We start from the raw sequence: 17,095 nt of genomic DNA, 5'->3' as shown, positions 1-17,095 counted from the left end.
GTGAAGGGAAAGTCTTCAAAGGGTGTTATGTTTTTTTGTTCAGACTCACAATGGAGATAACCTTGACAACACACTGCTAACTGAATTATGACCATAAAGTGGATATATATGATTTTATTAATATATAAAAAGGCCTCGTCAACCATCACTGTGACTGAATCTTACTCCGCTCAAGCTTCAAAGCTATAAACATGGCATTTATGAAACGGCGCTCAAACAGCGGGGAAGCAGCGGGAACACTCGGAGGTGCACTTACGAAATAGTAAATATTTACAATTCAGAGAAAAGGAGGAAAAATGACATCAATTAAACAACTGCAAATCTGTAACAGAAGCATAAGATTGAACTTTGAGTAAACGTTGACGCACAGCGGAACATTTAAATATGATATTCTGCAGGAGTGCACTTCTCGACAGTTTCATGCCACGAATATGCATTCAAGTTTTAGAATATGTTGAAGTCATACAGTGGACTCTGTGCCTGAATCGCCATGCAACTGCCACGGCAGGCGGTAAGTGATCAGTACTTCAAGTTCAAGCCAACATACAGACACAGTCAAGTCTTGGTGAAGAGTTAATTTTGGGTTGCTGCACCGCTACGAGAAACTCATGAGAACTGGAGATGCTTCAGATAGCAGCAGGGCTCATGGGAAGTGGCTCATTAACCTGGATCCTGACAAAGCTCGGCATGACGTCACTGATAGAGTCTGAAAAGCTGGATTTGATTTAAAGCCTTACACCTGAGGCATCGCTGTAAGTACCCAATATGTTGCTATCTTCTTGAAGCAAATTCTTCATTTTAAAAAAGTGCACGTGGGCACACTTTAGATGAAACTAGTTAATATCACAAATGCGGTAATGTCTCTAATAATAAAACCGACATTAATACATGCAAACATGTAAGCATTAGAAAACAGTTAAAGTGCAACTTGACAGGCTTTTTGTAAAAACGCATCAACTTGATGTTACATTGGGCACAAATGAACTTTATGCTTTCATGTTTACAAGTGAAACGTATAAAATATGCACGAGGTATTCTGCTTTACAATCTCATAACATTTCCACTCAGTGGGGCGGATTCATTAAAACCTAACAAACACAACTGTACGAATGCACTCAAACTACCCATCACCCTCAGAGTGAGCAGCATGAAGCCAGATGAATGGCATATTCAGCTGAGATAATCATCAACAGTGTGCACCAGAGCAAAGAGAGTGCTACTCTTACCTTTAAATTGGTGGACAGATTTAAAAACATTATGACTTTTGTACATGTACACTGTAACACATATGTTTAAAGGCACCATTATGCAGTTGTTTGCCTCGTGCCTCCTATCCTTATTACAGGAAGCCAATAACAGAGCCCCAGTGGCCTAATGGATAAGGCACTGGCCTCCTAAGCCAGGGATTGTGGGTTCGAGTCCCATCTGGGGTGAAGTTTTTTTTGGAAAAAAGGGTGATTCAGTCCTTTATTACTCACATCCCCTCACCATTTAAAACTGGTTGAAATTAATCACAATCTTCTAAAACATATGGTCATCAACAGTATTCAGATAGACTGTGGTGTTTGGATGATGCTCAGCAATACCCTGAACTGTTGATACAAGTCAGCATGGACTCATGTTTTTATGTTGTTCAAGCCCAATTCTGAGCCTCCCATCCAAATATTGCAACAGAAATTGAGCCTCATCAGACCAGGACACCAAGACAAAGTGTAGCCCAGGTTTGGACTGGGCTATACTCAACATGTCAAATCATGTCAAGATTTGAAATGTTAAGAGATACTTTTTATTCTCCTTACTGCTAAGAATTCTTTAAGTTCCTGTTGCTTTTCTATCAACCCAAAGCAGTCTGGCTATTCTCTTCAGACTTGTAATGTCACTGAGAAGGGCTTTTTGTCCAGAGAACAACCACTCACTGGATACTTTCTCTTTTTGAGATCGTTCTCTGAAGTGAACCAAATCGCCTTTCTTGCCCCTTCTGATCCTCGGTTTTAACTCCAGTAGGTCATCTTGACCATGTCTCTTACTTACCAGAGACTGAAAAGAAAGTGCATTAACTGCTTTGTTTTGACATCCATGTTTCTTTTGTCTTGTCTTTCGTCCTGTCTCCTTCGCCTCACCCCCAAACAGTCATGGCAGATGGCCGCCCTTCCCTGAGCCTGGGTCAGTTGGTGGTTTCTTCCTGTTGAAAGGGACTTTTCCTCACCACTTTCGCCAAGTGCTTGCTCACAGGGCGTCGTCTGATTGTTGGGGACTTCTCTGTATTATTGTAGGCTCTTTACCTTACAGTATAAAGTACCTTGAGGTGACTGTTGTAGTGATTTGGTGGTTTCATTCATCACTACATTTGTATTTCCAAAATATAATGTAGTTTGATAGTAGCTATTTTCTATTATATATTGGTAAACCAGCTAGTAGAGGTACGAACCCACATTTCTTCTTTTGCATTACATTTTGCAGCCCTTCACAATGTGTCAAAATACCTGCTCCTGCTGATTTTTGACTGGTTCAACAAATAAAATTATTTCATGAATGCATAACTCTGTCTTTACCCTTGTAAGCAATTCCTAATATTACACATAACCTGACCGTAAGTTTTCAAAGTAATAAAAAGCTTGCAAGGTTTTCAAAGTGGCTGACAGAAGAAAAGCAATTAGGTATGCAGATGGGCACTTATTATATTTATGTCTTCAACTTCTGAATTTAGTCCCTCCATTTAAGACTAGAAATGAGGCCTATTTTGAGGCCACCACGCAGCATTAATGCCGTTTATCAAGCTGTCAGAAATTACCATTTAACGAGGCGTCTAGCCTGCTTGAACTGTATCGTATGACCAGCCAATTAAATTAAAGTGCACAGGGTTGTCTGTCTACTGCTGGGTTTTCCAAGCCTTAACTGTGGCTTACACAGCTGTTTCTACCCTCTTCTTCATCAGATAGAAGGGGAAGGGCTCTCTCGAAGCAATACCGTCTGAGCTGCGACCAGACGACGAAGCGACTTTCTGCGTATCAATTCATCTTCGCTGACAGTGATGCAGTGCACGCATGTACGTTCACAGGTAGGCTAAATCTGGCAAGCTGCCACGTGGGGCACCGTACTGTTTGTTGTTATTTCACTGCATGTTCTAGATTAATTGCATGCTAAAGGGGGGGAAAGTAATCGTAAATATTGTGGAAAAATAGTATTACATAAGCTGTAATTAGAAAACCGCATTCCACACTGTTTTTAACATCACAGTTGACAGAGATTAAGAATGAATGGCCTCATTTCATTTTATTCCACGCTTTCTTCCTTTCTTAATTGAGAAAGGACACACAATAACATAGAAATACTTCCCAGCGCCGATCGCCAAGCTACCAAGGCTCTGTGGTGGCATGTTTCTGTGATACTGTTGTCTCCATATTTGTACTCCGAGGGGGTTATATCAGCATATTCTGCTGTCCAGTTGTGTTCACAGACGTGCAACAGCACATATGTGAGTGCAAAAGGGCTCGAATAATTGCTCAGTGTGTTTATTACCCTCCCTGATCTACAACATGACTCATTTTTTACTTTACATTTATCAGAGAAGTAAGAGCCGCCAGACAGTACGCAAGTCCTCTGTTTACTGGTTGTCATCAAGGACGCCAAGAGGATTTGATGCAGGACATTATGATATCTTAAAATGAACCTAGAAGAAGAGGCAGTAAAAAGGAGGAACAAACAGGAGATTATCTTTCATTAAGAAACACCCAGAAAAGGTGTATCAGCCCATTGGACGGGAAACACAACAGTCTGATCCGACCGACTGCTTGGCGTACCCCGTGGGGAGTCTGGGAGCATACATCATTTGGCCAGCCGCTGGGCAAACCCAGCTTGCCTCCATCACTTTTTCCACTTTGACAAATTGCCTGATTCCCCGCTGTCTTTGAATAGCTTGAGGGACTGCCTGCTTGTTTGTGCTGAAACTACATGGTTTAAAAATTGATGAGCGGGCGTTTCAAATTATTAGCGCTAATAAATGTTTACAACCACTGTAAATAATTGAACTTGAAGCATACAAAAAACCCTGGAAATAAAAGTCCTCCCCAAGTGTTCTCAACATCTCTTGAATGTTTGAGCTTCTCTGTACATGCTAATGCATGTTCAGTGTGCAAAAGAAAAACCCTTTATGTAATACCTTTATGCTACTGAGAAGAAAAAAGACAAATGAATGAAAAATAGAAAAATACAGCTATTATTTGTAGTCAAGTGTTAGAGATAAACTCATCAATCTCTCCACCTGAGGAAAGAAACTGCTCCGAAATCTAGCGGTACATCAGGGAATACTTCTATTGATCGCCAGATATGAGCATTGGGAACAAGCTGTGGTTGTGGTAGGTATTATCTTATTGGCTTCCCTTTGGGCTCTGCAGCTCATCGATATCGCAGTTTACAGAGTGCCAGTAATATTCTGGGCAGCTTTAATGACCCGCCGCAGAACCTTCGGGTCTTGGTCCATTTCCACCCCATACTTTGCTCCTCTGGAAAGAGGAACATGACACAGGAATTCAGCATTCTGAGGTTTCCTTAAGGAGCTCAGAGCTTCCGTTATTAGGATGGAGATGCATGATGGTGACAGATTCGCTTTTACACTGGAACTAAAACTCTACTCTACTTCAGCTCCTCTGATGCAAACAGAGGTATGCGTCTTTGGCTCCTTTTTCCAAAAGTAATGTGTCAAAGTATCCTTTCGGAAGACACGGAGTGAGTGACTGATTGGGCGAATGAGACTCATCCTAAAAAGTGCTGTGAGTGCTCACGTTGAGTAGAAAGGTGCTATACGTCCAGCCCGTCTCAGTTTTGTTTGTGTTAGGTTGTTTTCTGAGCACTTAAAGATTGCTGACCTTCGATCACTGTTTGTCTCAGTGTCACCAGCTCTTCTACTGATAGAAAGCTTCTCTGTGTTCACCTACAATCTGAATCGGAATTTGCCATTTTTGGAGCTTTGGAAGTGATCATTACATGGAAACGCTCAAGCTGCAATCAGACTGTGGACTTAAGTAAATGATGCATATAAACAAAACATGGGGCTCAGCAAAGGCCATCCATGTATTGTTTCTAGAAAAGCCCATAAATAGCGGGTAGACTATATCAACAATAGTTTGCATAACATCCACACACTGGCAAAACCATCGCTTTCTGCTGTGACGCACCAGCCTGTTTTATTTGCAGTGACTATTCTTATTAGGCTGATGAAATACAGAGCAGCGGCATCTGTGCCCCTCACCCTCCATCCTCCATGCCTGCGAGGCCTGACAGGCCTGGGGCACAAAGCCACAGGCAAGGAACGCGGGTGCAGGAGCATGTGGGGAGCGCCTCGGGGGTTCCTAGTTTTCTTCTGTCTGGAGCCCAGAATTTCCATGACGGCTGGCATCATCAAGCTACACTGATTTGAATTTGATGACAGACACTGGAAAGTCATTCTTACAGTGAACAGAAATTAAAAATCTACTTGTTCAGACATTTGGGTTAGACTGAAATCTAAATCAGAGAGCATGCAGCTGAGAAACACTAGCAACACAGTTACCAGCCAATTAATGTAATATTACAGTAATGTCACTGTAATAGTTATTCGCGCTGATGTACCACCAGCAATGCTTCACAAATGGCAAACAATGACTACTTTAGACGCTTCCCCAGGAGAGGCATTGAAAGGGTATCACTTGTCTGTCTGAATACTTGCAGGTCAGGGATGAGTATGCAGGCTCATGAAGAAGGAGACTTCAGTAGTTTTCAGAGGGAGCACAACTTCAACTTTCAATCTAGTGTCAGAGGGCACCCAGCGCTACGAGGCAGAGGGTTTATAAGTCGTCTTTTGTGGATGATTTGCCACCCTGCTCTCACATAAGCCTGCTGGATCCTGGGAGAGGGAGCATCAAGGCAGACCAACAGCAGTGATTTCACACTGGAGGTTACAGGGCAATGTGAGCAGAAGCTGTGTTAGCATGCATCACGACCACCAAGATGAATATGCAGACATCTGGTTAATCGGCAGGAACGTAGCGCGACGTTTTATAATCATCTTTGCAGAATCTTTTTCGTTTCTACATTTTGATCTAAAAAAACCAAAGAAACCACAAACTGTGAGGACTAACTTCCCAAATTAGGAACAGGAACGAGCACGCGAGCACATGCACGCAGGGCGAGAAGCCTTAACGAAAGGCATGAAGCCACACTGCTCTAAGGGTGCTCCACCTTTAATAATTTGTATCTCATTGTTCAGCGTTGTGCTTTGATAATGCAGAAAACGTGCCAAAGAAGAAAGCATGTCCAAAAATTAAATAAAAGGAGACAATTCTTTTATTCAGTGGTTGGGTGTGCCACAGGCTTTCAAAGTTCTGGTGATGGAAACCTCTTCATTTCCAAGTAGTAAGTGTACAAGCAGCCAAGACAGGATCTCCATGCTTCCTGCTTTATTCCACACAAAATGACGACTGAGGATCACCGCCAGGAAATGTTTCGAGGACACATGAGACGAACCATTAGGCAAGAGCATTTGGATTCTGGTCCATTCCTTTGGCCCCGTTCTCCCAGCCTGAGGTGCTTGAATCTCCAGCAGAGTGCTGTTGACATCGCTCATAGAAAAATCATGTGATCTGCTCTCCATTATGAGCGTCCCCTCAGCTTAATGTATAGTTAAAAAGAGAAAAGTGCGTCACCCTTTCATAGCCCCGCAGTCAGTTCCAGTGCATTCAACAGAGCGACTTCACCATCTCCTGTAAAAACTGTTGTGTCAAATAAAGAAACCATGTGTTCCCTGCCAATTATAACCAGCCTTGTGTAAATATTGGAAATTAAGGTAAAAGTACCACTTGTGATGATTCATCCCGATAAATCAAGTCATGTGAATTTATTGGGAATGATGTGGAGTCGGAGGTGAATGAGTCAGGCTTTTCATGCATAAAATGACCCCGGCAAGATGTTAGTCACTATCTGGAGTCCGCTGTTCTTTTTTATGGCGATATACTTATATGCAATTGAACAGCAATCAAAATCATAATTGCCTGTTCACCTTTGCCTCCAGGCAGAGTTTCCTGGGCTCCAACATTGTCTCCGACCTCACGTGGTCACAAAAACAGCCTGACCGGACTCACTTAACCAGAAGCAGCTGGCCTCAGTGGCTACCTGGAAGTCTGCTTAGCTTTACCTATCACTCAGTGATTACATGGCTATTAGTGCACCTCCCACCACCAAACCACACAGAGGGCTTAATTCAAAAGCTGTCAGTGATTAATTACCAGTTGCCTCTACTGAGGTGAGGATATCTGAGGGGATTGGCATGACTGTAACTGTATCAGGCCAGAGGGATTACACACTTGGTGAGCCAGAAAGGGAGACTGGAAACCAGCGTGGCCACAAAGAGTTGAAAAGGAGCGATTGGGTGGAGAAAGTTGGGACTGGTTTGAAATGTGTGTATTTTCGCTGTTGGTAAAGAAATCAGATCAAGTCAGGAGATGACAAGGATGAAAGGAAAAGAGCTGCATGTGCTTATGATTGTATTTTGCAATCTAAAAGACAGAACATCCAGCTGATGTGGCCCCCTGCTGCCCTTCTGCACTTGACAAGCACTACTGGGTGTTTTGGGGGGGGAACAAAGTCCCACACATTACAAGTAATATGTTCCTGTTTTCTCAAGAGTGCTTCAGCCAGTGTTTTGCTGCCAGGCTTTTTGAAGTGTTAACATCAAGAAATGCTGCAGAGCGGGGAAAGGGGGCTGCACGGGGGCGGGGAATTAGGCGTATGGGTGAGTAAACAGGAGAAAGCGCAAACCACCAGTGCTTGCTGACGGCACATTTTATTATGGTCCCATTAAACAACAGGCCCTGTTTGGAATGCAGATCCCAGGGAAGGAGAAGGTACACGCACATTAAAAAAAAAGAAGAAGAAAAACAGCCCGCGAATGCTGAAACAATTATTATAAAGGGACTCGCTTCAGTGTAGAGCACAGTGTGGGTGCAACTGGAGACATTCTCACATCATGATGGTTTCACAGGTTTGATTTACTCCCTAATCGTAACGGAGGGTGTAAAATACGTTTTCAGACAATGTGAAGCTCAGGATAACTTACTGTTGTTCAAAGTGAGTAATTTGGCTCTGCAGTTTCTGTGCTGGGCTCCCCACCACACACTAAACTCACACTAAAACTCAATCCATATGTTTTAATTCACGCTGTGTACCTTCTTGTCAAAACATGGCACTCACACACACACTTACTCTGTCTGCTGGCTATTTTGTCAGACATACGTGGGCTATTTGGAGATCCCTTTTTACCACTCTACACTCCAAATATATTTTTTTCACTATTCTTCATCCCTGATCAAACTGAACCTTTTTCCCTGTAACATTTTTTATGTCTGCAATGTAATTTTCTGTCTCCTTAATGGTGTGAAAAGGCTCGCCCCCCTCCTCACTGGGTAAGTGAAAAAAACCATAGGAGAGTGTAGTGGTCTCCATTTCTATGTCTTACTGAGCTGTTAATCTATCCTGCAGTCCATGCTAGATTAGCTTTCTGTGGGTTTAGTTAGTTTCTATCCGGATCATTTAATAGCATATGCTAAACCCACCTGTTTGTTCCTTTAGAGATGGATGCCGACCTCATCTGACGGCTTGATTGAGGTGTCTTAGCTTGCTGGCTTTGTCATATAAGACAAAATAGTGATTTTTCACAGGGAGCAAATGTGTCTGCACGCGATGTAGTGGGAGGTGGATGGATTATTAATATTAAATTTCATGCCATTCCATCCGAGAAGCGTTAACACGCTGGTTAAGGAAGGGGAAAAGTCTAGCAATCAGCAGGAGTCATCCTCTGTGGGCCGTAAATGTCATAGCGAAACGTCCTTCTGGTTGAGATATTTCAGCCTGCACCAAAGTGATGGACCGACTGACAGGCACTGCCATCCCAGGAGACACATCTCTAGCTCGACTACAGACTGTGCCACTTTGCAGGGAAAAGTTAGCCCGTGTCAAAATGGTGTTTGTCCCTCAGAAAGTAATAACCGAGTAATAACACAAAGCAATACCCCCCTCGCTGTTAAGGTGACAAACAGCACTGGCAAACCCATCACTTTTTTTCCCGCCAGGAGTGACATCAGCATGAATAAAACACAGTAGAAGTTCACAGCCGACTTTTTCAGATAAAGACGGCGAAAAACTTGCCATGATTCAGGAACAACCTATAAAATATCCCCAAGCTATGGACCATTGCTCTGTCTGTGTAACCACTCCATCTTCTTTGACAGCAATAAAGTGAAGACTGTGAAAAGCACATTACGGTCCTCCCCTCAAAGAGAGCGAGAGGGAGGGAAAAAAAAGACCTCATCTGAGCCACAGGCTGTCTCCTACACAGAGGAGAGGCTAGATATTGAGTGAGCCCATTCAGAATTCATAGAGTATAAAGTTATTTGCCTGGAAAGAGCTCGCTCCAAAGCACTAACAAAGTATTACTGAAAGTTGCGTGCGTAATACGCTTACACTGCGTGAGCGTTTGGATTTTTAAACCAGATTCTTCAAAGTACACTGATGATATATGTGTTTTGTATGAAATCATAGTTCAAAAAATAAATGGGGTTGGGGGGGGGGGGAATAAGAGACCACGGCTAGCTGCCAGCTTCCAGGATCGAGCTCGGAGCCGTCTTGGTTTTTAGCGTCGTCTCGCTTCATTTGATGTGAAATGTTTGCATTGTTTTATTCTCTGCCCCTTTATAGAAATGTGGAGGGAGAAAATAAATAGCAAACATATGACAGGGATTGAGAACAGAGAGCCGCCTGATTGTGAGTGTCTCATTATGGTTAATACTCGCAGTACTTCTGGCTCATTAATTCAGGCATGCCCACTCTGCAGATGAGACATTTGCAGTTGATAGAGCACTTGTGAAAACTGAAGATTAAGGATCTTTCGTTTGGGATTATCACTCGCACTAGTCTTGTTTCTTCTTGTGCCCGTGTCTGATTATGATATATAAACATATTTTTTACTGCGTTGCTGTTCATATTTGGCAGGGTGAAGGAAAAAGAAAAAAAAGGGGGAGGTCAGGGGTTGAGGGTCAACAACAAAGCACTTTCTTTGGTTGGGATTCAACACCTTAATTTCAGACCTGCAGTGCAGATGTTTGCCAATACCTGAGAATTTTCCATGAAACCTTCCAAGCACCACTATGCACTGTGACTTTTTCCAGAAAGGTCACCTACAGTATGTTCACACTTACTGTGTAACATTCCCAGCTGGAGTTGACTGAGGCTGATCCCCTCTTCATCAAACTTTAAAAAGTTGTGAAAACATGTCAGCGTCCCGCAGCATGCCGTCTACCTAGTGGTTCAGCAGTGTGCCAGGAAGGAGCGCAAAGGTTCACGTGCGGTTCACTGAGAGCATGGAAATGTTACTAGAGTGCTTTGTAGTAACATGCTATTAGACAGGCCATACAGTGTACTTCATTCTGACATCAAGGAGCAATTCATCCCGTCTGTCGGATAACCATTAAGGAGCCGGGATGCTTGCTGGTGACCTTTTGAACGCATTACTCGAGGTGCTCATATTGATATTTGGCATATGTATGAAAAAGCATGTAAAGGTAATTAAGAAAAGCCTTAAGAAATCCGCAGGATGTTACTTACTTGTAAAGAACATAACTCCACAATGTCAGCACTTTCAGGAGCTGAGAAAACACAGCCCTGTTTTCGGTTTTGTGACGAAGCAGTTTTCAGATGATGGATGGACTTTAACTGGGTCATTTAGCCTAAAATGCATATTCTGTCAACTTTTGGGCAAAGATGGAATCCTTCACTTTATCTGAGAATCAGTCGAAATAGACACATTTTATTTATCACTGACAGTATATGGCTCTTAGTTGACACCCTGTTATCTCTGTATATGTCTGGACATGGAGATGTGACATTATTGTAGCTGTTTAAAAACAGAACTGAGGTCAGAGTCATTTAATGAATGTGGGCTTAACAATCAGACTTTTAGCTTTAATTCAAGGGAATGAACAAAAACGTTGCATTAACTGTTACAAAATTGCAGCAATTTTTACACACCGTCCCTCATTTTCAGGGACTCATGAGCTATTTTAAGGGCAGGTGTGAGAGATTTTTTGTAATGTCTTCATTCGTTTTCAACCCCTCAAAGTCCCCGATGCCCCCAGTCTTCACTTTAAGCTCATGTTTATAACTGTAACTTGGTAAACAGCTAAAATAACAAGAAATGAGTCAAAAGCCAAACATATATCCACCTAACTGCATACAAAAGGGAAACCTAATGGACTCATTAATTTCTTTGCGCTGCACTGCCATCTGGATTTCACCTTATTGGCTAATGTTGTATTTTTATCTGTTTTCTGTCGGTGCTATTTTACAATTTCTATCTTTTCTTCTTCGTTTTTTACTGCGTTGAAACTGGAGCTGTCAATCACACATTCAAGAGCAGGACTGGCTGTTTTTATTTTTTTATTTTATTTTTTTTTCCCCTGAAGGCTAACCTACACTGATGCACAATAGTGGCTTGGCAAACATTTAGAAGTAAACCATAAACCCACAAGTTCAAATCCAGAACATTCCCCTTGACACCCCCTTACGATGCACTGGCAACCCAACCTCGGCTCAGTCCTAAAATGACCAGAATGCTGAGCTACACTGGAGGAATAAATGTTTCCATCTACTGGTTAGAAATGTGAATTTCAGTCTCTTCTCCTCCATGTGAACAAGGGAGCAGGCAACATCACAAGTCGGACAATCTCTCAGCACCTCTATGTATAGACGGCTGTTAAATGCCTTTCTTTCTGTTAGGTGCGTTGAGCGCTCAGCTGTCCGCATCCTTCACAGGAGACCTCCCCTGAACTATCAGCACTGTCACGTGTCATCAGATTCAATGAAATCAACTACAAACATGCAAACAAACAAAAACCCTGTCCGAGAAAAGCTTCCATTCATTCTCACACCAGCCTGTGCTCGGAGTCAAACGCGCTTTAAAAGCCAGTACCTCACACTCCCACATGCAACCCCGCGCCCGCACCGCACTGGAAAAGTAGTTTCCTTTACCTGGAGGGCAGTTGCATTCAGGTGATGTTTGTCTGGCGGTCCGAATCTTGACGAAATTCTCATAGGAGCGCTGAAAGGTGAAAGAAAAGCATCGTTTTTCATTCATTCGCCCTTTGAGTGAACCACGGTCCATTTACGCGCAAGTGGAGGGCTCAAAAACAAAGTGCCGGAGAGCCGAGCGCATACGCCAATCTTACCTGAGAGAGCAGCTCGTCCACTCTTTCCTCTATCAGTGAATTGAAATCCTCCACGGAGTAGCCGGGGGTACGGGTGAAGGTGTGCTCGCCTTTGGCACTCTCCAAATCCACAACTCGGTTCTTGATGTCAGCTCCGCTAATGCTCAGGAAAATGCAGAAGGCGACGGACGCCACGGAGCAAAACGAGGAGAAGACGTTCAGCGCAGTCGTGCGGCAGTAGTGTCGCTTCTGCCGGGGCGACACTTCTTTCTCCATTTTTTCCACGCACTTAGATGCTCCTCTCGCCACCGCGTTCTCCATTTAACTAACAACTCCACGCGCTGCTGAGAGCAAACCGCATCTGGCGCGGAGTCACGAATTTATGGCACTCTGCTCCGTGTGAGTGAGTGAGTGAGTGAGCGTGCGTGTGTGCGCCTGCAACGCTGCGTTCACGTACGGTGACTTTGTGGTGACAGCGACAGATGGATGAGTGGAGCGCCGCTCAAGCTCCAGCCGAGGGAAGTCAACCTGCGTGACGGCGTGCCGCTGCTGCTCCTGCAAACTTGTTGCACGGAGCTTTGCAAAGTGGTCTGCAGAGGAAACCGCTCTTATGCACTCAACAGTAGAGAGGGAGAGCGTGGAAGCGGGAGGCAGTGCGCACGCAGAGGACACGGCATTAAGACTGAAGCCTTTCCGTGGCGCAGGCATGCTCCCCCCCTCACGAAGGCAACAACACGCCTCCAACGTGTCCCACTGATTAACATAATTTATTGGCTCACTCCTTTTGGGCTATTTCAGCCCAGTGGGCAACAGTTGCCATTAGCTTGTTGATAAGAAGTGATGATCAGTAAGAACAGGGGCACATTTAGCCACATTTTTTTAAAAAAAATTCATTTGAAACTTTTTGCAAAAATAACCCACATGATTACTTGACTTAAACGGACAGTGTGTAGGATTCGGCGGCCTCACCCTCCATCTCCAAGCCGGTGAGAGTACCATTGGTGGCCACTACAAACTCAAAATGTCCACTCTGGCCCAACACTGCAAACTGTGGGTGGAAGAGCACGCACTCCCTATAGAAATATGAAGGGCCCATTCTAAAATAAGAGAAAATGACACTTTGGGGTGATTATATAGTAGTAAAAACATAATTATGTATATTCCATTGCAACAGTGCCTCCCAAATCCTACACAATGGACCTTCAAATCAGCAGTGGGCACGTTTTTTTCTTTTTCCAGAGGAGACTGCTATTGTGACTTAGATGAAGTAAGCAAAGTGCCATGCACTGCACAACTGAATCAATACGTGGTCACAGGTTACACTAACAGTATGCATTCTTTTTTGATTTTGTGACATCTCCCCTGCCTTGAGTGAGCACATTTTTGGTTTGGACCATTTGTGGGCTTCAACAGAACAAACAGGGTCAAGCAGCAGTGCAGCATGATGAACATCTGTGTGATGAATGAGGTCCGCTCAGGACTGAACTATGTTTGGGATGAATGCTGCATTTGGCTTTAAGACAATGTTACATAAATAATCAATGTGAACGGGGGCGACAGAACAATAAAAATATACAGTAGCTCAATGCACTGATTTCTGCATTTAGCTATTGGATGCAAGCAACTGACCCACAAAACTGTATTTGCATCAAATATTCATACGGCTCATAAGAAAATATGAGCAGAATTAAAGGTTTTAAAAATGAAATATCTACATAGCAGATGGTTTCAGACTTCCTCGCCACCCCTGTGCACTTGTTTTTTAGTTTCATTGCTGTGCTAAAAAAATACATCAAAGTAACAGATGGATTTCACTAACTGCTTTATTGCTTCCTATTTTTCTTTTGATTTCATGGTAACATCATTGTCATAAATCTTTTTTTAAACCACAATAAACAAAAAAATGAAACCTCAGCCTATCCACAGACACACCCCTGTCAGACTGTGCTTGGTTAGAAGGTCACAATTAGAAAAATCATAGAACTTAGCCTGTAAGTAGCTCTAACAATGCGAAAAGGCTGCGTGATGGGCCTCTTTGTTCAGGCATCAATAAGTAACTTGACAAACCTGCAGCAACTTCCTCTTACAGACGAATGTAAGATCCACTGTGTATAAAAAAAAAGGTTCACTCAGATAATCAATACTAGGTAAACAATTAAACAATTTTTTTGATTGTTTTGAGACCCCTAATGTCATATATGTTCTTCCTTCAAAGAGCAAACTCTCCTCACATAAAGTTATGTGAAAAACAAACTTTGCACGATGTCCTGTAAAAAACTAACTCAAGTCTCACTTCTTCCAAAAATTTAAGGAGGTAAGTAGTAGAAAAGTGCTACGTTTGGCCATAGTGCACTGCATGTTGGACAAAACCCAAACACAGCATATCAGCACAATCACCTCAAACCAACTATCAAGCACGATGGTGGAGGGGTGATGATTTGGGCTTGTTTTGTAGTCACAATGACTCCAAGCAGGGCAGGTCTACAACAGAATGACTGAAAAAGAAACAAATCAAGGTGTTACAATGGCCCAGTCAAAGTCCAGATTTCAACCTGACTGAAAAACTGTGGCAGGAGATTAAGAGAGCTGTGAAAGGACAGGATGAATGCCTGCAGAGATCAATGAAGTGAAGCTGATAAAGTCAAACAGAAATCTGTTACTTCAAGTTATTGCAGCGAAAGGTGGTTTTACAAGCTATTGAAACATTGAGTGCATTTAGTTTTTCACAGAACTTGATTTGGGTTAATAGCCCTCAGTTGGGGAATAAAAGGCAACAAAGTCCAATAACAGAATGACTATATGGCACCTTGTGACCCCACTGTCTACCCCACATCTGGACTGTTTGAGTCCTTCAGTGTTGATAAGGTGTTAATCAACACTGTGATATTTCTCTCACTCTGCATCAACTCTAATCCACATCCAGTAACAATCTAATGCATCTACTGGGTTATGGTAACACCATCTGGCTTACTTGTGCTGTATTCATCAATGCAAGAGCTCCCCTTATTATGCATCACGTGCAGAAACACTGACATGCAGAGTGCTGTTAGTCTGAATGAACAGCTGAACTGTCGGTCTTTTTCATTTAATGATATTTCCTGATTTTGTTCATGAGAACATATACTGCTCAACATTAAATAAAAGGCACACCACTCACAGTGCAGGATAAGTGCACCAGTTTCCTCCCATGAACATCAAATCTATTTCTCCACATGCCTCACCCGTTTCAAGATGCCGAAATTAATTCTGAGCAATACTGAATAGAGAATTATTTTTCTCATTTGCAGTCAGAAATGCTTAATGGCAAAAGACTTCAAATATCCATAAACCTCCCCATCCTCCTGACTCCCTATTCCGAGGCTCTTCTTTCCAGCTCTCTTGCATTTTAATGCAGCTCCACTCCAAGTCAGTCAGAATGAAGGAAACGCGAGTTCACAGGCACAGCTGCAGATGTCCGAGTTATCAGTGCAGATCTGACACGTGGTCTAAAGAGCAGGTTTTCTGTGTTTATGTTCCAACACTAATCAAGGATTTTCTGCAGTAGTTTGTTTTCTGAAGTGGCGCTTGACCCCGCACAATCAGCACTCGAATCTCTGGCTTGTAACCTGAAACTAAAACTACTGGAGATCTGTATCTTTTAGATCAAAAAGTTATTGTCAAAATCTACCTCAAGAGAAAGAAAACACGCCATTCTTGGAGAGTGATTGTATTTTTGTTTTTTTTAAAAGTGCTTTCACTATTTTTGTGGAGTCAGTAACCAATTAGAAAACTCCGAATTCATCAGGTGACAACAAAAGTGGAAAACTGGAATTGCTGTTTTGTTGCATGATGTAACGCTTCATCCGAGCACAAAATCCAGGAGTGTTTTTCGTTCATGGTAAATACTCACATGGTCTTACAGGCAAGCTGATTATGCTCATTCAGGTGAAGCCTCCTCAACTGCTGAAGTCTCCCTACTCTGCTCTTAGCTTTGTAGCACAAAATCGCCACTTTAGAATTAGCAGATGAGGTCCCGTGTCCTCGTGCAATTCCCAACCTCATCCCGAGCGAAAGTCTAATCAGCCAGAGCTGGGAGAAATGACACCTGTGTGTTAGGGATAGAGCCCATTTTTATAGATGGGCAGTCTGTCAGCAGCTTGTATTTCATCCAATTTACTGACTAATGTGTATTGACTCAAAAGGCACTTTGCACAGGAATTCATTAAGTTAGCCAGCCTGTTAGGCTGATAGTGTCCAATTAAATAAATACAAGGCTCTTCTGATGCTGCGAGTTCATTAAATCGTCTTTTTTTTATTTTGTTCTGATGCTACTCCCAGGCTCAGTACTGGAGGTGTTTATAGTACAGATCTTTGCACCTTATATGAAACTGTTGGGTGGTCTTCTCTGGATTTTTTGAACTATAAGACTCTTATTTGGAAAGAGCCATTTTACATAACTTCTATGCCAGAGTGTTGGTTATATCAAACATCAGCCCAGTGATTGATGATCATGCCAAGTTCCTCAAGTCTGACTGAATGTAAAGCACTGCTTTCAGTTTCTATGCTCAGACCACCTTAACCTAATTATCATACACAAGTTAGCTCCTGTCTGTGCTTGTTTTACACGAGTCCTTTCTCCAATCTTTATCTTGTATCTTTTATTGTTTTTGTTTTTTTTACTGTGTATCTTTAGACCATGTTAAACATCAAATTAAACATCAGTGTAAATGAAGTTTCCTTTGGTTTTTTTGTTTTTTGTTTTTCAAGGATTAATAAAATGAAATTAATAAAAAACAGTTTATTTAATCTAAAAAGAATATCTGTGGAAGGACTGTGGCCATACAAATGGATCAGGTGTAATTCTAGAAGAAAGACAAGATGTTCAG

The 17,095-nt window shown here is 42.5% G+C and overlaps 1 protein-coding gene and 1 non-coding gene across 12 annotated transcripts in view; one reads left to right on the top strand and one right to left on the bottom strand.

Moving 5' to 3' along the window:
* The window catches only part of col25a1 (collagen type XXV alpha 1 chain), a 153,568-nt gene extending 140,626 nt beyond the window's left edge, over positions 1-12,942 (bottom strand). For 5 of the 11 annotated variants that reach the window (XM_005468158.4, XM_005468160.4, XM_025905484.1 and 2 more), the window contains exons 1-2: positions 12,252-12,940; positions 12,055-12,124 (exon numbers count right to left, since the gene is read on the bottom strand). In XM_005468158.4, the coding sequence (XP_005468215.1) occupies positions 12,055-12,124; positions 12,252-12,551 (370 nt within the window). In that variant the 5' untranslated portion in view covers positions 12,552-12,940. Of the gene's footprint in view, positions 1-12,054; positions 12,125-12,251 lie in introns of all 11 variants that reach the window. The other 6 variants (XM_025905482.1, XM_025905483.1, XM_025905481.1 and 3 more) reach the window with 3 other exon arrangements.
* Positions 1,361-1,433, top strand: trnar-ccu (transfer RNA arginine (anticodon CCU)). Its single transcript has one exon. It is a non-coding gene; the product is annotated as a tRNA-Arg (tRNA).
* Positions 12,943-17,095: the final 4,153 nt, after the last annotated feature.

This window comes from Oreochromis niloticus, linkage group LG3 (assembly GCF_001858045.2).
Source record: "Oreochromis niloticus isolate F11D_XX linkage group LG3, O_niloticus_UMD_NMBU, whole genome shotgun sequence".
NCBI classification, from domain to species: Eukaryota; Metazoa; Chordata; class Actinopteri; order Cichliformes; family Cichlidae; genus Oreochromis; species Oreochromis niloticus.
The sequence above is the reverse complement of the archived record's forward strand: the minus strand, read 5'-3'. Positions and strand labels throughout refer to the sequence as shown.